This window comes from Thermobia domestica, chromosome 13, assembly GCF_964235325.1.
Source record: "Thermobia domestica chromosome 13, izTheDome1.hap1.1, whole genome shotgun sequence".
In the NCBI taxonomy this organism is placed as follows: domain Eukaryota; kingdom Metazoa; phylum Arthropoda; class Insecta; order Zygentoma; family Lepismatidae; genus Thermobia; species Thermobia domestica.
Genome location: NC_137466.1, coordinates 71,457,677 through 71,480,409, shown reverse-complemented (window position 1 = coordinate 71,480,409; position 22,733 = coordinate 71,457,677). Strand labels below are relative to the sequence as shown.

Sequence of the window (22,733 nt, the reverse complement as noted above, 5' to 3'; positions counted from 1 at the left end):
GACGTTGTACTTACGGTCGATTATAGCTTCTTCTTGTTCTTTCCCCTGTTCTTTGGGACTTACTCTTGCATATCACGGACCTTCAACTTGTCAATTGCAAAACTCACCAATGCTATAAAATAAGTCTTCTACTAAGAAATGTTTAAAACTACTTTTGAATTTACAGGTTTTATTATTTATTTATTTTAAAGGGGTTTGGTTTATCAAAACTCCTTCATATATTTACCCTGATCGTGTCTGATCATGTGCGTCTGTCCGGAAGACAAACAATCCCAAGTAATAATTAATGGATTATCATTAATTTTGACCAGAAGCTGGAGAGTCAAAAGTTAAAAGCCGAGCTCGTTGATGGAAATAATAGTTAAGCCGAGAGTGGTAGAACTCAATCACTTCTGGTTTTAAGTTGATCACTGATTATTGAGTAACAACAACAATAGATATAGCGAGAAGTGGTTTTCTTCAATCGATTAAACACTTCCAGAATACATTTTATCTCCATTCTTAACTCTCTCCTAAAACTGAAAGAGACACTCCGATAACAACTTCCGATAACAATACTGCTCTACAAAGAGTACATCCGACAAGAAATAGCGAGAAATTTATTCCTTTTGATATTCACTTCCGGTTTTAACATTCATTGCTATTGACTAAAAACGATAATAGATAGCGAGAAGGGGTTTTCTGCAATTAATTAAGCGTCCCAAGGATATATTTTATCTCGACTTTAACCCTTTTAAATTTTGGGGTTTTTTAGGTAATTTTTATGCTTTCAGTCAGGTAGCTACAGTACCAACACTATTGTACAGTACCGTTTTTTTTTGTAATTAAGCAGAGTTTCCAACTGCATCAGTCAAATTTCCCTATTACGTACCAAATGCGGGAAATTCCCGCTCAAAGTGGGAAAAAGGGATTTTTAAAGGGATTCTTTTATCGGGAATTTCTCCGCTCACGTATATGACACGCACATGCGAATGGCACCAAAAAACTTTGCTTCATTGTGAAAATAATGAGGAACGAAGAATGTACGGGGAAAAATAGTCTTGACGCTACAGCCGATTTACCAATTTTCCTTCGATAATACATTTTCAGTCAATTTCTATCCAATCCGCTTCAGCATAAAGACTAATCATTGTAGGAACATGAATCGTACCTCGTCTTGTTCGACATGAATCGGCCTTTCGAACGGTATAACTTGCATATCCCTATCGTGCACCTGAGGGGAGAAAATTCCCCTAAAAGAGAAATTTTTGTAAAAAATCCCTTTTTCAAATTTTGGGCCCCTCTGTGCGCCCCGGGTGGTAACGCTCAGCGCCCAAAATATTTCGAAATATACTACATAGTGTATGTAATAACTGTACGAAATACCAATCTCATATCTTGAAAACTAAAGGTGAGAAAAAATATTGAACCGTGTCTCAACAATACGCATGTTCCACTATAGCATTGAAAAAAAAGGCCGAATTCTAGATAAAAATTTCCTGACACATCCCTAATTGTCGTAGGAACACGAATCATACCTTGTTTTCTTTGGCATGAATCAGCCTTTCGAACGGTATAACTTGCGTATCCATATCGTGCACCTGAGGAGAGAAAATTCCCCCAAAAGAGAATTTTTGTAAAAAAAAAAAAAAAAAAAATCCTTTTTTTTTCTAATTTTGGGTCATTTCCCTTTTGGGGGAATTTTCTCCCCTCAGGTGCACGATACGGATATGCAAGTTATACCGTTCGAAAGGCCGATTCATGCCAAAGAGGACGAGGTATGATTCATGATTTTAGGATAAATAGTGATAATACTGTAGATACTTTACTAAACTAATTGACTATACATGTGTAAATAAAGCAAGAATTCAAACATTGGAAAATTTCCTGGCACATTTCTATTTACTCTAGGATCATGATTTGTATCTTGCTTTGTTTTAAATAAGAGTAGGTTTCCAACGGTACCACTTCTAATATGTCTATATGTCCCTGAGGGGAGAAATTTAGAAAAAAGAAAAATTTTCTCCTGCAAAAATCCCTTTTTTCAATTTGGGAGGGATTTTCCCACTTCTGGTACATAATAGGGAAATTTGAGTGTTATATTTGGAAACTCTGCTTTATAACGAAACCAACGAGGTACAAACTATGATTCTAAGATTAATAGGGATGCGTCGCGATTTTTTTAAAAAAAGCTCTAAAATTTACCCTTTTTAAAAAGCTGCCTTCGTTGTTTGTGACGTCACTGCCCTCAGGCATCACACACGTGACTGCAAAATGCCCATAAAACATGTTCTCTGATGATTCCATACTTGAATAAATGCAAAAAACCCGGTGTAAAAGCTTTACTAGAGATTTATAAATCGAATTCCGAAGATCGACGCCATAGCCTGTATACAGGCCAAAAAAATTTAAAAGGGTTAATCTCTTTTCTAAAACCGAAAGTTGTACAAATCTACTACAACTTCCGCTTTAAATATTAATTGACAACAACACAAACCAAACTCCTTCATGTGGTGTGCACGTCGCAGTGACACTTGTTTAAATGTATATAAGCAACATATTATATAATAATTTATTGTGATGGTTACACACACTGCTAATGTGATTACAGTTTTTTTTTTTTTTTTTTTTTTTTTTTTGAATGCTTGTATATCGTCTTTGGGATATCTCGCGAGTACCATATTGGAATCACTACCACTTTAAATCAACTTATTTTCGGATACCAACTTTGGAAAAAAAAAAGTCCAGATGTTCTTAAACATATTTAAGAGTTTCTACTAACCTGAAGTTGATACACACGGATAAATTGATTGTGAAGTGGCAGAGATTCCAACATGACGCCCGCCGTACATACCAAACATGAGAAATAATGTTCAGAGACATTAACAGAATGTGTAGTTTCCGAGACCAGAAACACAAACAGCTATTCGGGCAGGTTGCTGGCAACCGTGAGATCATGGAGTAGATGGGCGATATCCTCGTGATTCTTGTCAAAGACATGCTGGCGATCAAACAATGATTCTTATAGAAGCCCGGATGGTTGCCAGATTATGTAACTATATCCAATACGTGTTCGATAGTGCTGAGGTCTAGATATCAAACAGCGAAGTCAGGAGGTATATACCGAATAGAGCATTTTGGACTGCCCTGATAGTATGAGAAATCGCGCAAACCTGCTCGAAGATGGGATTGTTGTTATTATTGTTGGATTAAAGTTTAGTGTTTCTTTGAGCAGTAAGAGTATATCAGACGGGGAATACAGCTTAGCGTGATATTCCAACCATGGGTTCCCGCCACGAATCGAACCCTGGTCTCTCGTGCCGAAGACGCGTATGCTAACCATATAGTCACAAGAGAGCTCATTTTTGAAGATGGGGTTCACATGGTTGACAAGATTTACGATGTCATGAATGCATGACACTGAATGGGTAGATTATTGCTTCCTATACCAGAATGTCAGGTGAGGGTCATGTCTGGCAGGTGCGAAAACATGCTCGACTTCTCCGTTCACCTGCACGTTCACGAACACGTGAATGGCTGTCAATGTATCCTAGACAAAAACGACTTTCCTCGCTGAATAAAGTCCTTCATTCACCTTGTCTTTGCAATCTCTCACGTCATAACTGAATACGTTCTCGGCAACCATCAAGCGTCTTAAATAATCAACCGAGGAACGCGGGAACGTAGACCTATATCCAAACAATCGATTGTTTAGTGTTTACACGGGAAACAAGGATGTCTCTGGTTAATCTGGCGATCATTGTTCTGTCAGTAGAGCGGTCCAAACGATCCTTCTAAGGCGTTCCGCTATCAGTTGCGGTAGCATTGGGAGTCAGGTTTGCTGGGGACCATTCCCCCTCATCGTGTACACCATCAATGGACCACTGACACATCATAACACACACAAGCCTGTTTGCAGAACGACCACCTGGCCTCTTGTAACTCCATTACGCTGTCATGCTCGAAGTCATTTAACTGCACAATAGGCGTTCATAACATCGTCTTGATATTGCAAACAGAGATTATGATAAGCACAATGTAGTACCTACAACTACATTTGTTGTATTGCTGGAAACCTTCAAACTACTAGCAAAATGCCCTCTACAGAAACATGTTTAGTGAAGGAAATTTCATTTGAATCAGACGATGGATACGAGGTGTTCTTAAATGCATTTTCATACCAGGAATTTTAATTTTTTCCAATATCTTCTGAACAGATTGTTTTATGGAGATGGGATTTCAATCATTAGGTAGCAATTAAAGCCCGGTACAGTCACCAGTAGAGCGAAATCTTATTCCCTCTTCATATAGATTATTAACTCCTTGTGCCCAGGTCTGTATTTATATATTGTACGCCCCCTGTGCTCTAAATAATTCCTCCCCCCGAACAAACTTATGTCTTAAACAAGGAAACAAGCTGGGATTTTGCAAACATACCAAACCTTGTTGAGTAACAGTTTTGGTATTACAAGTTATACAACTTACAATACTTTTAAATGGCCCAATTCTTTAAATGATGCTTAGGATATGGTATTAGATAGATTGAGCATAATTGACAGAAACATGAAATTTTAATATGTTTAAAGCTCTCAGAGAAATGATCTAAATGACCTGTTCCAGATCCTTAGGTCACACCTGAGCTGAGATATGTCGGTGCGAAGTCCCCATACGAATAATATGTAACCATTTTTAAAATAATCGAAAATGACCAATGTTAGAATTGAATTTATAGTTTTTGCGGTCGCTGAGATGAATAGTGACAATTTTAATTCAATTAAACTTTAAGATTATACTCTACTCCCCGGGGAGGGGGTGAGATTTTAAAAATAATCGAAAACGAAAAATATTAGTGTTGAATTCAGTTTTCGAGATCGCTATCTTTCGGTATCAGTTTTCATGATGACAAGTTCATCCTAACCTCTTTGGGTGGAGTGGGAGACGATGACTTTAAAAATAATCAGATAAGCTAGCAAATTAGTAACTACTGTAATTAGAGAGAATTAAACACATTACCACACGAGCGAGTTTTAGATATTACTCTATTGTGAATCTTAAAAAAAAATTTTTTTTTTAAATCCAAAATTTTGCTGGCCCCTAAATTCTGCCGTCCTGTACTAGAGCATTGAATAGCACTTATCTAAATAAGGGCCTGCTTGTGCCTCGGAAAGGAGAAATCCCATACACCACGCGTATCACACCTACTAAATATACTCTGAAACTGAGATAATTGGATCTCTTGAAAAGTACTTCTACTCTACCCGAATTGCTTATCTTATGGACTCGTAAAACGAATATCCAACATTCCTTCAACCCTTTCTCTTATGCAATCTATGAGCCCCTTGTTCCATTTCATGCTAATAGATGCACTCTATATTTAACGGTGTGGGAAGTCCCCCCAGACCTCCAACCATTTTTAATTTAAAAAGTGAATGAAAAAAAATGAACACCCTATATCGCGGAAAATAAAAATCCTGTATATTAAATTTTTATCACTACATGACACAGTGGGAGTATTCTCAAACTGATGTAGTCCGATGCGATTAACATTGTCCCAAGATTTATCATTTCGAGTGGCTGGCTGTTTTATCAGAATGAGATTTGCACCATTAAATTCTCAAATTGGGTGAGGCAACTACTGCAAATACCCTGCCCCTATTTTATCCTACGATGTATAAGCCGCTTCGCCCACTTAATTTAAGTACATATTAGAATTAATTTTGCAGATGATACCAACTGATATCAACCTTTTGATCGAGTTCTGAGGTACCTACTTGTAGTCCACTGAAAATTAAACAATCCGTACGTATTTTTAGTTTTTGCTCCGTTAGACTGTAACGTACCTCTTACAAGACCCTTACGATAAACAGTGGAGGCGGTACACCATAGTCCTACGTTCTTCAGCTCTTATCTCCAATCGAGTTTTGCGATACTTAACTGATGTTTCACTAAAAATTATCGGATATGTACTTCTTTGGCCCATACAAGCATGAAATGAGACAGGGATTGTTAAATCTCGTTTCCTGTGTTCGGGCACTCAGTTTTTACCCAGTGCACACTCCGGGTAAATGACATAGCTACGCCCTCTAACATTTCTGTTTTCAATTGAGACTTACCAATCCTAGTATGATAGTACTACTTAAACTGTTCTTTAGTGGTAAGAGTAAGAGTTAGAATTGATTTTAAAATAATAGCCACGAGAAGATGTTAGTAGATTGGCCATAACTTTTAATGGGGAAGAACATTACTGCATAAAATCAGAAAAAATGTCTATAAATTATTCACAAAACCATATTGTTTTACTATCATATTTTGTGTAATAGTTATGCCGATGTTCACCTCGAGAAATTACATTTCGTTTTTTCCTTCTTACCCTCTGTCCCCCCGTCGTTACCATCAGCTTGTTTGTATCTCTAGGTTTGAGTTGTGTTTGATTATCATATAATAAACTTGACAGTGCATTGCGGAGAAAAAATAAAAAAAAAAATTACTAAATAAATAAAGATAACCGCGACTTTTTTGTAACATTACTCTTTATGTTTTGTTTGATTATAAGAATCACGGATGGATGAATGAACTGTGAAAAAACCTCATTCTAAGAGTAAACTGTAGACTATTTCATGAGAAATAACTTATTTCGTATTGCAGGGTTATTAATGGAACATTTATTTACGAAATGTGAACAAAATCGTCTGAGTCCTTTATGATAAATTGTAGAGGAGTAAACTACCCCTTGCGTAGTTTTTCAGAACAAACGAGTAACACCATATTCTCAGGCTACTAAGAAAACATTTATTTAGGATATGAACAAACCCGAGTGACTCATGTTTGAAAAAATTGTCCAGAAGGAATTAACACCTATAACTATCCCTTCTGTATTTTTCCAAGCGAAATTATTTATGCTATAATACAGTTGTCAACTAAATACTGATGTATGAAATCGTTAGTCTTTCTAAGAACTTAGCATTTTTTATTTTCATCCTTCAGCAAACTACCCTTAGTTTTGGAGGTAAGAAAATTCGAAAATCTTCCTGGGAAATTAAAAAGAAAAAAAGAACTTTAAAGTTAGAAATTTTATCTTCTATCGTTGCTCGAAAGTAAAGAAAATGAACGGATATTGAATTCGTTCTTACTACCCAAAACGCCTCATACACAGCGCCATAACTTGGAACTTTTCGTGAAGGGGGGGAGGGGGGGATTAATATTTGGGTCCTCCTAGAATAATATGAAGTTAGTCTCCTGGAAAAATACGTCATTTGGGGTCTACAAAATTTAAAATTTTAATAAGCATTTTTCTTACTTGCACGGATCCAAGTTACTGGGCTCAGATTACATTTATGCTTTACCTTAGGAAATTTATTTTGTTCAGATGATGGGGCAGTATAGCATCATATATTATCGGTGAGTTCTTTTGGAAATGGTATGATGGGGCCATTCCATGCTTCACAAATTACATTGAGGAGGCAATGTTTGATACAACTTAAAGAAGTATATTATTCCTGGGGTCCTAAAACTAGATAATTTACCGAAATGTGTTTATATATATATATATATGTAGTGAACCTATTTCATGCTTTTTGTATCGTATCGTATCGTATCATATGAAATAAAAAAGTTTTATATTGAAGTGGGCGCCCTAGTATAGCGACAAGCTTAAACACGAAAAACTAGCCCCTGGTCAGTGCTTATATGTTACTTCTGAGGAACATTGTGCCAGAACTTTGTTTCATTATTAACATCAAATTATAGCAGTATTAATAAATATATTAATATGATTAAATTTAGCAGTATTCACTGATCCGACTTTTAACTATTTGGTAAAAAATTTAGAATTATCAATGTAACATACTTTATTTGTCTTGAGGTCTTTCAAAATCTTCGAACATTCATCATCATCCAGTGCATCATACACTCGCGTGTTCATATTTACAATGTCTTTCTACATTATATTTTTTTGGTATAATGGATTCATTACATAACAGACATGATGCAACATCACAACATAGTGCTGTAAAATATTTATCTTCCCAGGGACTAACTGGTCGGGTTTCCAAATGTCTCTTTTTGCTGGATTCTCCTTAATAAACCATTGTACGTATATGTTAATACATTGGAATACGTACTATTTGGTTGTTTGTTTGTCTTAAACAAAGATTAGACAGATAGGGTGAGAAAGGAGCAAACGCTGTACTTGTCCATCTGTTCATCTTTATACTCGGCCACCTGCACTGAAACTCTGAGCGACTGCACGTACACTTTATTGCAGTTTACTGCACGTACACTATTGATAACTTTATTGTCAGTTGGCTGGCAACTTTGAGCTTACTACCAGTTATTGCACACAAGCGGACAGAGAAGTCCAGCGTCGCTCGCATAGAGAAAACTTTGCTGTATGTGTGCCGATCCCTGCATTAGAGGACACAAAGAGGTGTATCGGAAGGGAGGGTTGGTATTATAATTTTTCATTCATAAAATTGTATGCCTTTAAGAAGTACCTAAATGAATACAATAATATTAAACAAAAAAAGGATTATATTTATCTCATTTTACTTAGACGTATTCTCGAAAGAGAAAAGAACCTGAATTTGAAAATGAATCATACATAACACATTGTTAAAATGACACGATATATTTCAAGTTTCTTCAACTTCGATAACATTTAACCAAAACAATTTCACTCGCTTTCTTCTGGCCTACTTTTAGAGAGCACGGGATATTTATTAGATAAAACAATTAATAATATAAGGAACTGAACAATAAATAAACAACACTAACCTTCATAGCCTGATCATGAATAGTACCTAAGTATAGCGTTGCTCTCTGAGCGACTTGCACATTGATGTCATCCATGCTGGAGATTATGTAGCAAAATGCATTGGCCAAAGCAGATTGGAGAGACTGGTTGCTCTTCAAAGGAGTAGAGTCCATGAAACGTGCCATGACTGTCACTCTTTCCGCTGCAAGTTGACCAAAATATGTAGACAACAAATTTCAACTTTTCAATTTATGAAAAATCAAGTAAATCCAGGAACAAAATATGAAAGACGGAAAAAGAACTTTAGATTGGACTACACACTGTACAATGAATGCAAAAGAAGTGTTTATAACTTCATATTTAGTACCTCGGCATTCTATGCCTGAAAATACATTGATATCGACTACAGCGATAAAATTTGAGGTTATACTTGTCTTTTCTATACTTGTGAAAACATGAATAGAAAACAAAATCTGGTCAAAGGCTGTTACAAAAATTGTGAGTTTAACTGCGATAGGAGGAGCTTAGAGTTCAAGTATAGTGTTACTTTTCAACTCGGCGATAGGAGGAGCTTAGAGTTCAAGTATAGTGTTACTTTTCAACTCGACAATTCAAAGCTATTTGCCCATCGACTTTCGAGTGTGTTTATGCTGCTTGTAAAAATAGTTTTGCCGAAGCCGTCCAGAATGTAATTTAGGATATGTGCCACTTCATCATCGGTGCCAAAATAAACACCTTCTAAACTTCTTTTTGAGGTCTGTGAACAGAAGAAAGTGCTAAATCGAATGAATAAGTTAGATGTTCAAAGCCGCAATTCTGAATTGCTGCCAGACACTGAGCCATGGCTGGGTGGCATTGCCCTGATGGAGAACGACGCCTTTTGTTAGTTTCCCACGACACTTCTGCAAAATACGATCACACAACTTTAGTAGGAGGCCTGCATAATTCCCAGTTACTGTTTGCCCTTTTGGAAGATAATTCACGATCACCACCCCCTTCGAACTTCCAAAAACGAAAATATTACCTTCTGTGTTGGCGGGTGGGGGTGAGGGTTGTTTTCCCTGCTCAGAAATTTCTTTTGCCTTCGTTGGTAATGGTGTACCACATCTCATATACTGTCATGAGTCGAGTCAGAAAGATATTTGGATCTGATTGGAAAACCTGAATATTATCCTTGACTATGCACTTGGTCAACTTTTGGTCTGAGGTTAAAAGTTTCGGTACCAATCTCACTGAATTTTTTCTCATTCCCAGATGCTGGGTGATAATTCTCTCAATGCTTGCAGTTCACTAGTCCACTGTCTCAGCAATCTATCTGATGGTCGATAGGTGATGATTTAAGTCATTTACATTGCTTTGTCAATGTTTTCTGGGTTAGGTTTCGACTGATCATCTTGGTCGAGTGCCATCTTCAATGTTGGTTTGGGCGGATCTTCGAGAATCTCAAATGGAATTTTCCAAACTACCTCGTACTTACCAATGGGAGGTTGTTTCCTTAAATATAGTTAATTGGGTTGAAATCATAGGTATTAGTCAAAAGTATCTACGAGGAGGGTTCAAAAAAGTTTCCATATTCTTGGAGAAATCATGCACGTAGAATCACAAATTTAAGTTAGTTTATTAGATATAACTTCATATATGTTAGATGCAACTATTACTCTTTCCTTTTCAGTTTTGCAATGAATAAAGATATAAGAAGGTATAAGAATGCACGAGGTGGGATACAGAGCAGTGACTCGATTCTTTCTCCTGTAAGGCAAGATCCCAAACAAATGAATGAGGAAGTTTTCGTGATATATGATGAAGAATGTCCTCCTTATAGTGTTGTTGCTGAGTGATCCAGATACTTGAAATGTAGTTGCAAGAACATTACGGAATAAAGAAAGATGTGGTAGACCGTGAATACAATGAATGATAAGATGATCAAAAAAGTTGAAATCCTCATTCCTACAGCCTTTCTATTTCAACTGTGCCAATTCTGGCGCTACTGTCGATGTGTGTTTTCCTGTACTTCAGTCGAAAGAGGAGGGACAAGTTGCTGTGGCCGAGATCTTTCAATTGTTGGATGCAGAAGCGTTGCCACAATGATTTATTTCAGGAACTTCGCAGTGCGCTGTCTTGTTAGCCATTCTAAGTAGCCTACGATCTTCACTCGTCAAGACAAAGCGACTAAGCAAAGGGAGGGTTTCTTCTGTCAGAGGATAACGGGGGCGGGGCCGAATTATAGTTGGCATATTTTCCGAGGGCACACCTGAGTTAGACAGGCTCTAGAACTAGAATTAGAGTATTAACATGTACAGTCGTATGGTAATAGATGTAAACGACATGTAAAGATTACGTGAAAAACGTAGCCATCGAAAGCATCATGCTTTATGTGCAACTTGTAATTACAATTTGCTATTTTCTTCTGTCCCAGAACCTTTGCAGACCTTCAAGGAATCAACTGTTAGTACATACAGTAAAATCAGATGAAGTTGTTATACTAGCATAAGGACGAAACTACTATGTACATATTTCCATTAGGATTATGAATGGATGGTAAAATCAATACTTCATTTGACTTTCACATTTTTGTAATTAAATTCCTAAGCAGAAACATGTAAATAAATTACACACACACAATCTTATCATACACGCAAAGAAAATAAGTCACATATTAATACTGAGTTACATATCCAAAGTCATTTCTATAAAAAGTTGTGTTATTTTTAAATACATATCAAATTAACTGACAATACACTAAATTTACTGGCAGTACCTCAATGCATGCTTTAGTTTGTTTTTTCGTCAATCACTCGAACAATATAGCATAAATGTCCAAATTAATTTAATTAGTTTCAAAACTTTAGCATAAAAGAAGTAGGGATGTACTTTTCTTGGTAGTGTAGCTAAGGAAAACCCTAAAGAATTATATTGGACTATTGTCAGACTTAGGTAACTACTAAATCCTGCGAACTACGCCAGAAGTGCTGAAAATAAAGATAAAGCATTTATTTGATTATATTTCATGTATTTTGTTTCTCATGTTATGACAATATCAGGGTTCGATCCTTGTATGTTCCTGTTGGGGAAGCCAAAGATATAACGGTATCAGGGATCTGTGTCAAGATAAACGAAAAAACTGGGATTCGAACCAATGTGTCCCGGAGCGGGAACATTGAGACATGAAGAAGATAAGGGCTTATCCCCGTGTACCCACCGTCACTGACGAGGCCACTTGGTATAATTACGGATGAACATTAAATTTCATTGTTAATCGCCTCAAATAGCCTTGGTCCGGATAAGGATTATGTCTCTCATAGCCTCAGGAAGAAATCCAAAGAATTAAAACATATTTACTTGATCACTCGATGGTTGTCTAGGAAGCAAGCGCAATGTTGTACTATACTACCTCAACTTCTAGACATACAAATCAATGTAAAGTTTACATAATTGTATTCAAATCTTACCTGGGATGTTTCCAATTAATAAAACATCACAAACTTATTTTAAGAATAAACACACGATAAATCTCGTATCAAATAAACCGACAACACTATTTACACTATTTGGTGGATCTAACTCAATTGATTTTTATCGTAAATCTTAACTATAAAGGGACTAAAGAAAAAATAACTGATATAAAAATTATTGATTTATTATATTTATTAACTTGTAAGCGCAAATATAATTTTACACTACGAATTTGCACTATGTGGGTATTATTATTTAATTCTTGGCCCAACTATTACGATTGACATTCGCGCGTGATTATGATTACCGGTCGCACAGTCCGCGTTACGCACATGATTTCGGTACGAAGAGTTGATGATTAAAATGTAAACACAATCCACTTATTCTTTCATGATGAGAACTTCAGATTTCTTTCTTCTTTTTTCTTTAGATCTACTCAACTATCAAACTTGGTTTACATCCTCTTCTTTTATATAAATTTTAATAATTAAACAGAACACTGCTTTTAACGATATCAAAAACACTACTTTTATAATGTTTGCATTGTGCAAATGAATTAGAATGGAGTTTGTCAAAGACACTTATTACGGTTATCGTTCTCTCATCAGCTTCCATTTCCCACTGTTCGCGCTTTTTCGAAGCGTCACACTTCTCTTTCACAATTAAGGCGGATGAATACACTATTAGAACGAAAGGTAGTTCCCACAAAACATTATTTTTTTTAGAGAAATGCTTCACTAATAGGAACTGATTAATTAGAAATTGCATTATTTAGAGTGTATTGGTCACATTTAAACACACGATAATATAGATAATCAATATTTGTTACGAAATATGCAAATTATAGCATATAGTCCGGTGTTGCCTTTTAGTCTCGCAATTCAGCTTGTGTAGGAAGGAGAAAAAAATAAGCTAAGCCGAATTCTTCTTCTATATTAGGCCATACGAAGAGAAAAGTGGGCGAGCAACCACAAACACACACACATAGAAAAACTTGTGAGCGAGAAACTTCGCAGCATTATAATTCCAATAATTTTGTCCTGCTTCGCGCTGGTTCTAAGAAATCCTGTTGCGTATACGAAGGTTGTTCAAAGAGTACATAACAATTGCGTTATAATGTACGCTGAGAATCTTTATTTAAAGTAAGACGAAAAATTAACTCACCTAAGCACCTTTTTAAGATGTGAAGAACCTTAAAGACTTCTGTTTAGTATTACAGAATGCGGCAATTAGGAAGGGAAACTTGACTTTTTGCTGCACTGAAGTTCTCATAATGAAAAGTTTGCAAGTGATCCAGGGAACAATTACAGATACTTCCAGCTTGGCCAATCGGCATGATGAAGTTAAGTATAAACTGGTGTTGTGGTACCACGTCACGATTTCAACAATGAAACAGAATGAATATAAAGTTCTGTGCACGCTTACGAAAAACATTTACAATGGTGAAAATGCTTTATGGGCACAATTGACTTTTTCGTTGCCGTGTTTTAGAAAGGCATAAGAGGTTCAGTGCTGGAAGGGAATCTACAAAGATGAGCGCTCAGGTTCAAAGAGGTCTGTCAGAACAACTGAAGTGATTGACAAAGTTTGGAATTGACTGGTATGGAACTGACCGAAGTACAAGTAGAATTGATAATTTTGAGTGACCGAAGTGGAAGTCTCGTGGTAATATCAAACTTCGTGAGGGATGAATAAAGAGACTGCTCGATTTAAAGGATCGGAAAGTTTCGTGTCCCGTGTTTCGTTTTTTGAACGGAGGAGTAGAAACTGCAGTGACTGTTCCTGAGTTTTCGGCCCAAAAAGTATGTGTGTGTGTGTGTGTGTTACTACACTCCGCATATTCGCCAGCACTATTCCCTGTGATTACAAATTAAAAGCATCACCGAAGGGTTGCTTTCTTGACGAACCAGAAAGCAGTAACGAGGAACTTGAACAGCATTACAGTCCAGAACTTGCAGAAGTCATTCCATGAATTACTGAGTCGTACAAAGCTGTGTGTGTGGATAAAGGAAGTTCTTACTTTGACTAAACCGAGGTACACTGATTCCGCTTGTAATTCATTTTTTACGGGCGCAGTCTCATTTCCTAATTGTCACACTGTGCACATGCATGTAAATGACTGATACTATCGATTATAAATAAATATTACGTAGGCTTTAATGAAATGAGTTAAGTACTTTTACAATTAAAAATAGAAGAGAAAATGGTGTAGGAAAAGATAATTACATGAAAAAGGTAATACTTATTGACAATCTAGCAATTTTGCAGTTTAGATTTTATTTTTTTAAAAATGTCTTATTGAATGGATAAATCTGGGAACCAAGGTTACGAAATATTTGACATTTACATATAAAGACATATTTGTATTGACATTTACAACTGAAAGTTTACCCTGCTTATTATTGCCACTCATACGCAAATGTACAACGAAAATTCAATATTTACATATATGTTGGAAACGCTCTTCAGATACTTAAATGTCCATAACAACGATAACAGAAAAGAAAATCTGGACGACACTTTTACCTGCCACAAAACGCACTTTCCAATCTGGATTATGGAACTCATCTTCAATGAGCTTCCAGAAAACATCCGAACCACAAGGAAGTGTGATACAATGCAATAAAATGGGAACACATGCTTCACATATATGGGATCTGTCAGCAGCCAATAAATTCCATAAGCTGTAATAACATAAATAAATAAATAACATAACATAAAATACTGAATGAATGAATGATACTGAAAATATCTTAGCTCATATTTTAGTAACTAAAATATACCAGCAAACAGTTTCCAATTTTCCTATAAATTAACTTTGAATACTTATGATCTTATAAACCCACCCTTACTGTGATTACTGGCCAGAATATATGTGGTCCCGAGTTAATTCTTAATGAGAAAGCATTGAACACATTATGGTGGTTCGGATTCCATCTTAAACTGTAGGTCCACGTCTCATATGGCCTCGACACTGAAAAGGGGTGCTAAACTTGAACAAACAATTACAACCTTGTTTCTAAATCAATTTTGCAGTACATATTACGGTGTTTTGATTGCCTTCTTCTACTACTACTAACATGAAATATAGATAACAAATTTCATTGTTCCTCAAAGCCAGCTTCTACTTTACAGGAAGTACTACTTTTAAACAGTATATAACGTTAAGCATACACAACGTTCAGTGTATGTCTACATTAGACTAATTACATAGGTTAATGATGATTTTCAATAAATGATTAATTAAATCTTAACGTCCCTTTTCAGTTTAACGCCCCTATATGAGACAGTATCTACTGCTTAAAGTACCATCCCAAGTATATTCAGGTTATTATCTGAGACTTAGTTCCTCCACCTAGGATCGTACCTAGGACACATTCACAGAAAACACACGTGTGTTGGCCTTTAGCCACATATACGAACTAAAATATACAGGCTAATATATACAAAACATATAGAATAAAATAGACGTTTGATAAATAGACTCCTTTAGTCACATATAGAAATGTGCCTAAGTATAGAAGAAATAATTGTTGGAATAATGAATGACAGGAAAAGGGAGAACGACAAGAAGACATGTTCGCCTTGAAGGTCCCAGTAACAAAAATAACGAAATAGTAACTAAACTGTGCTCTTGGATACACAACTTAAAATTCAAAATCCTACCTTGTACTCCCAACTTCTATTCATGTTTAAATCATCATCTTCACAATATTTTCATCCTTCCTGGAATCATACTAAAGCATAGATGTGATGCTAGACGGAATCTATTTTTTAATTGCATTATTATATCACTTGAAAACCTGTGAATGAAAAAATGGTACCAAGTGCTCCGCAGTACACTTCTGTGAATTCTATTAACCGCTCCTGAGTTCTTGTGCCAACGAACTGTTGCCTTAACTTCAGTAGCTTCTTAGAGTCTATTGTTGTTGTTGGATAAACCTGTTTATGGGGTTCCAAAATAATGAAATGTCACTTACCCTTTGACACAGCATTCAGAACGCTGAAAATGTCAATTGAGTAACTTTTACGTTTGAAACTACTTCTGTACAATATTCACACTTGATTACTTACTCCTTTGTTTCTGTAATTTAGCAATTTCCCTGTTGAATTTCAACATTGACACTGTTGGTTTTTGTTTTAGTTTTGTATTTTGGTTTACTAGTCTTACTAATTATAATTCCTTTTCCATTCTCTTCCCGAAAACCTCTTTCCAAACTATAGCTTCCGTATTGGTTATGAGATCAATGCTTCTACATTAGTGTTGATATTTGTTTTATTAATTATTTACAATTACGGTTGTTTCAGCATCAAACCGAAGGAGCCATTATACTAAAATAAAAGCAAAACAGGCAACTGAAATTCAAAATGAAAACAAAAACCAATAGTGTCAATGTTAAAATTCAACAGGGAGATTCCTTAATTATAAGAACAAAGGAGTAAATAATCAAATGTGAATACTGTACAAAGTTGTTTTCAAACATAAAAATTACTTACTTAACATTTTTAGTGCTCTGAGTAGTGTGTCAAAGAGTAAGTGACATTTGTTCCATTATTTTGCAATCCTGTAAACAGGTTTAAGTAACAACAGCGTTGGACAAGAAGCAGCTACAGAAGTTAAGGCAACAATTGTTTGTACAAAAACTTACGAGTCGTGAATAGAATTCACAGAAGTGTACTGCGGAACACTTTATGCTAATTTTTCTATTTACAGGTTTTCAAATGATATAATAACGTAAAAAATTGATCCCGGCTTGCATCACGTGTGCGCTTGAGAATAATTCCACGGAAGATCGAAATATTGCGAGGATAATGACAAACACGAATGGAAGTTAGGGGTACAATGTGATATATCAGGGGTACAAGTGATTATTAACCCAAAATTTTGTATACACTTGCAATAGTTTTTCTGCTTAAGGTTCATCGTCAAACCTTCAATTGTGCACTACGTCTAAACACTATGACAGTTTAGTCTTTTTCTGAAACTGAGAATTGGGTCTGACGATACTCGTTCGGGATACTCAGAATTACTTCACTCATCTTGAGCTTTAGGTGTCCAGATTAGCAGGTTTCCGTGCATATATATATATATATCTTGATCTTTACATGTCAAGGGGTCGACTAGTGAGCTTGCAGGCCAAGGTGTGGGTTCCCTTTGGTCAATCTCTCTCTCTTGGAATTGTTCGTTAAGACACTGTCGAACTTCATGGATAAAATGTGTCGATCCCTCATCTTATTGCATGTGGACCTCATTGATGATACCTTACCTATCAAGTTCTAGCAGAGAATCATGTTTATATAGCTGTCGACATTTGTTGTATCTTCCTCGAAGAAATATGAACTAATGATGTATTCCACTGAAATCGTGCACCACATATTGACTTTGAGACTGTCCCGTGTATGTACCTCCAATTTATGTGGATTTTCAATCCTTCAAATTCAGCAGTTATGCTTGGTCACTTTCCTCGAAATATGAAACGTATCCTCACTTAAGAAATTAATCCGAGACAGAAAATCACCATAACCTTCTAAATGGGCAAGCATTGATTCACAAAATTCAATTCTCATATCACAGTCTTCGCCTATTAGATTCTGTACAAATTTGAACTTGTAGGGCAGCATCTTAATCTTCTTGAGTAACACTGTCCTCGGCATTCCTAGTTTCGAGGATCTTAATTTAAGTGATTCCATTGGATACCGTTCCACGCTTTGCTGTACTGTCTGAATCACATCCGTCACTCGTTTCTGGCCTTCAACTACGTGGCAAATAGAACACACGTCCCGGAGCCTTGAACCTTGCATACCATCTCTTGATACTTGTCTCTGCTAGGAGATGTTTCCCATATGTTGTTTGGAACTTCCTCTGCACAGAAACACAATATTCTAACTCCCAAACTACAATACATTCCGCGTCTTTCCCTACATTGATATCATCTTGAGTCACGTGATTATCACAGCAAGCAACATTGAGTGTGCACAGAACAAAACTTTACTTTCCTCCTCCTTACCTAAAAATTTTGTATTCTTAAACGTAACAGTTACAACGTTATTGATTTTAGTTTCCTGCAGGGCTTTATGTACGCCCTGTATAATACTTAATAGAAGAATTTTTAAATTTACATTCTTATCACAAGTATATCATTTAGAAGTGGAAAAAAGTAAGTAGTATACCCAATTCGAATATAGAACAATTTTGTACATTCAGGAGGAAAGTGACCATAATTTGTAACTGAAATGAAATATTAACATATGAATTAGGGATGTGAAAAGTATTTGCACAATGAAGGTGCAGAGATGCCCATAGGTTCTATGGGTTCCCAAGATGAATTTTCTGTAAATGCTCCCAAATATTCAAGGAACCCCTCCCTCTCAACAGTTTTTTTTTTTAATGAAAATAGTTAAATAACTATAGTTATACGGTTAAAAATCAATTCCTTACATTTATTTTATATTATTTAAAATTTGAAACATTTGTTTCTGTGGAAAAGTATAGCTGACAAAGATAATTTTTTCACGGATCTTCTAAAGGCTCAATTTTTGATGATGCCTGACCTCTCTCGATTTTTGCCGAGGTTGTCCCCATTATGGGCGGCCCTGCAAGGTGGTAGTGTCCACAGATCATCTTAGCACAAAATAAGGCAACGATGCAACAATGTAAGCACTTTTCTTAATTTAACAACATAAATCAATGGCGTACTCTAATTACAGGAATTATAAACTTACTTTTTAACCAGGAGATTTTCTTGACACCAAATGACAAATCCTCGGTGATCCTTCGAAGCTTTAGTTAACGCATCACCATGTAAAATTAGGATGTATAAACATTCTAGCATATGGTATAAAATATCTGGCTGTTCAACATTCGGTAATTCCTGAAAGAAAAGTCTTGCTTTAATCATACCTATATGAGAGGAAGAAGTTATACTTTTGGCAAGTTATATTGCTGTGTCACTCTAGAAGCTTTTGAAGTACAGATCCTTCCGCGAGAAATAGTCAAATATTTTAGTAAATGGTTCTATCGAATGTCCTGAATAAACGTTGCTACATACGATGTCCAATTCTTAATGGTTTTGAAGATACGGTGTTTAAATCTGGCGCACTCCAATCTATTCAGAGATGTTTTATTTTCATTTATTAGCCATTATAATTAAGAGATTTATCAGAAGTTCCGCATTGTTGAAATATACCAGTCCTAACAGAAAAAAAAATGAAAAAAAAAAAAAAGTCCTTGAATAGTAACACAAGTTCTTTTTCCATAAGTATAATCTCAGTAAGCTCTTAACATGCTTTGATAACCACCATATTGAATAAAACCGCTGTCAATCATAACGCCCAATATTTTTACAAAGAATTTCAGATGGCAATCCTTTGACCTGGTGTGCGGAACTTCTCGGAGAACCAATGTATTATTCCAAGGATGTTAAAATATAGAGGATATGCCCATAGCTATCTTTATCAGAGTAACTTTGTAAAGCTGAAAACAACAAAGCATTGGTAAATCTAATTAGACCCCTTTTTTTCTGCGATTAATGTTCCCTCAATATATTAGGTTCTCCGTGTGTGAACAAGTGGAACATCTTTGTTTTAGTGTTCAAAATGGTTACATGTGCAAGTGACAGGTGTATAAACAGAAACATGGAAAAAGTTATTAGGAATGAGCTCACATATAAGAAAACCACTAGCTATGTGATCTCTGTTGTACCAGTACTGACATTTTAATATCCATATTAGCTGCTCTTTCCTGTATTATTTTTTCAAGGTAAAGATTTAACTAAACTCGGAATTATAATTTCAATTATATATGTCACATCATAGATGCTCACGGAAATGTTGAATGCAACTTCAAACATTACATTTTTTTTTTTTTTTTTTTTTAAGACAGATTCGGACATATATAGAGCTCAAAGTATATATGAGTGTGTATATGTGGAAGTGGGAATGCGAAGTCCGTTTCTGGTAGAAAACAGACCTTTCATACAGAAACACCTGGGACGGGGTAAGGGATGTTTGAGTGTAATATTTTGTGAGAAATAGAGCAAGCCTTCGGCAATAGTGATAACATTACATTTCGTCAAATTATTTTCTTGTGTTCTACACAAAAGCGAATTTCATATAAAACTGACAGCGAAAAACAAAGTACAACTATTTCTGAATTTTGTAAGAATTCGTACAAATTTTGTAAGAATATGGTGAATGGGGGCATGTTTGAAATGGGGGGCTGGCCATCGACAAGTTGGCATAACAGACAGTAACTTCATTCATTTATGTTGTGGATAAAGGCAATTGGCAACATTTCATTTTCATTTAACATTGGGCTCATAAAGAGTGTACAGCCCACACGGCTCGTCCGATTTTAAAAAATCTTTCATTTTAGATTGAAAATGTATATTTGGAGACGGGTTTCCCTGTCATATTTTGTTGTAGCTCTGATAATAACAGAGTTACCCTATGTTAGGAGACTTTCGAGACACCATTTACATATATAAATAACAGCTACCCTATTAAATCTGCAACTATTGTTTTTCAGTTCTTACCATATGTCAAAGATTCTAAATCAAGTATAACAACTTTGGGTATACATCTTGCAGTATTTTGTAACAGTAATACTAAATTTCTTAGAAAAAATGTGGTAAATTTGATTAAAAAACTGCATCTAATCTAAGAAACTATTTCCGTGTATAACCATATATCATATTTATCGTAGTATTGCGAATTTAATGGTGAGAAATTCCACATTTTAGTGGTTGGATATTCTAACAAATTTTTTCATTTTGCCCATAGTTTAGTCTAAAGTTATACTTAAACAGTATGTTTAAGTTAATCTTTCTACAAATAACACAATTAAACGAATGTGTTACCTATTTATTTTACGATCAATAGTTTTCATTCTAGATTATCTCAAGTTTTTTTAATTTTAAGAGATTTATACCATAAATATGCAGTATTCAAATATGTATTTCTTCTATTTAACCCCTTGAGAGTTAAAAAAAAAAATACTATTTACCTTTAGCAATTGATGGATAAACTGAAGTTGCGGCGGAAGTTCCTCTATGGCAAAACGAAATTTGCCAACACTGGTATGCCAGAAGTTTTCATCATCTTCATCTTCAGCTACGTCAATTGGTTGATCATTTTCACCAACTAAGGTGGCCTTCGCTACCTGAACCGTTGCAGTAGCTATAAACAGAGTACAAAGAAATCTTTATTCTGAAAAATTAACATATATATCTAAAATTAACATTCGAACACTGAAGAAATTTAGTAAATCTAGCATACTAGTTTAGCAAAATACAACAAAAAAGGAGCAGTATTCAGAACAAGAAAAATGACTATTAACTTTATATAAAAATGATCATGAGAGAAACGCGACATAATGTCGAAAGACAAAAAGATACTGCATAGAAAAATCGAGGTTGCACGGATTTACCCTTTAGATTAAAGGAAAAGAATGCTTAATGAAAGTGAAATTATTATGGAAGAAGTGGTAAAATGAAAATGTGAGATGAGACGCGAGAACACATCATGTTGTCCACCACACTCACATAGCCTGGGATCGAACAGGGACATCTCGCACCAGATGTGAGCGCCTTATCACTAAGCTGCCGTGTCCTCTAATAAATAAATAAATAAATAAAAACAAAAACAAGTCCATAAGAACATTCCCGAGACGGAGAACTGTGTAAAGAAATACACAAATATACCAAGCGTTTTCTATACTATTATTAAATGTACACGAGAAATAAATGGAAACATATGAATTTACACACAAATAAAATGAAATGAAAAAAAACTAACTAGATAAAAGAACATAGTCACGATATAAGCTGCTTCATACCTTGTCTTAAGTTCCTTTCATTTCTTAAACATATACAAACTGAAAACAAATGACTTCCGTGTCAATGTTTTACGTAAGTTAGGAACATTAACGGAAAAAAACATCTTTGCAGTCAATTTTACAAGAAATACGTACTGTCCTCTTTCTAGTGTCATAATGAAAGACTTGACAGAGTATGTATCAGTATCAGTTTCACCACATAAGGTGGCGTGCTATTGACACTATTATTATACGCAACGAATAACATTACTGATAGCGCCATAAAATTTACTTTTTATTGATTTTCTCTAAAATTACGCATGAAAATTCAATTTGTTTAACTTAATGAGGTCTTTCGATTGATGTATGTCTGAAATTTGGATATTTCCACCTTTATACACAAACACTATTGTAGAGTTTCAAAGCACACGATCAATACACTCAGGGAAATTAGAGAAAAAAAATGGCACGATACAATAGTTTACAAAAATAGTATGTAACGTTTACTGTAAGGATTAATATTTGACATCAAATATTATGTACATGATCCGGCAACAAACTTTGAAGTAGTTATCTCTAGCAAAAGCGCTATTTAGTACCCAATACGTTGCTGAACCGAAGTGTCTCCAACAAAAAATGAAATGAAATTAAGTTTTACGTCCCACGGTTATGCCCGTTAGGCTAAAGGAGCGGTGATGATGAGAGATGAGTGAAATGATGGAATGAAGAAAGTGG

At 35.4% G+C, this 22,733-nt stretch overlaps 1 protein-coding gene across 13 annotated transcripts in view; it reads right to left on the bottom strand.

Moving 5' to 3' along the window:
* unc79 (UNC-79 domain-containing protein) overlaps positions 1–22,733 on the bottom strand; it is a 272,091-nt gene that overhangs the window by 158,465 nt on the left and 90,893 nt on the right. For all 13 annotated transcript variants that reach the window (XR_014127995.1, XM_081735890.1, XM_081735895.1 and 10 more), the window contains exons 19-22: positions 21,189–21,361; positions 18,908–19,056; positions 14,711–14,868; positions 8,752–8,933 (exon numbers count right to left, since the gene is read on the bottom strand). Coding sequence is in view for 12 of the 13 variants with exons in the window: in XM_081735890.1 (XP_081592016.1) it covers positions 8,752–8,933; positions 14,711–14,868; positions 18,908–19,056; positions 21,189–21,361 (662 nt within the window). In the remaining variant the exon portion in view is untranslated. The remainder of the gene's footprint in view (positions 1–8,751; positions 8,934–14,710; positions 14,869–18,907; positions 19,057–21,188; positions 21,362–22,733) is intronic.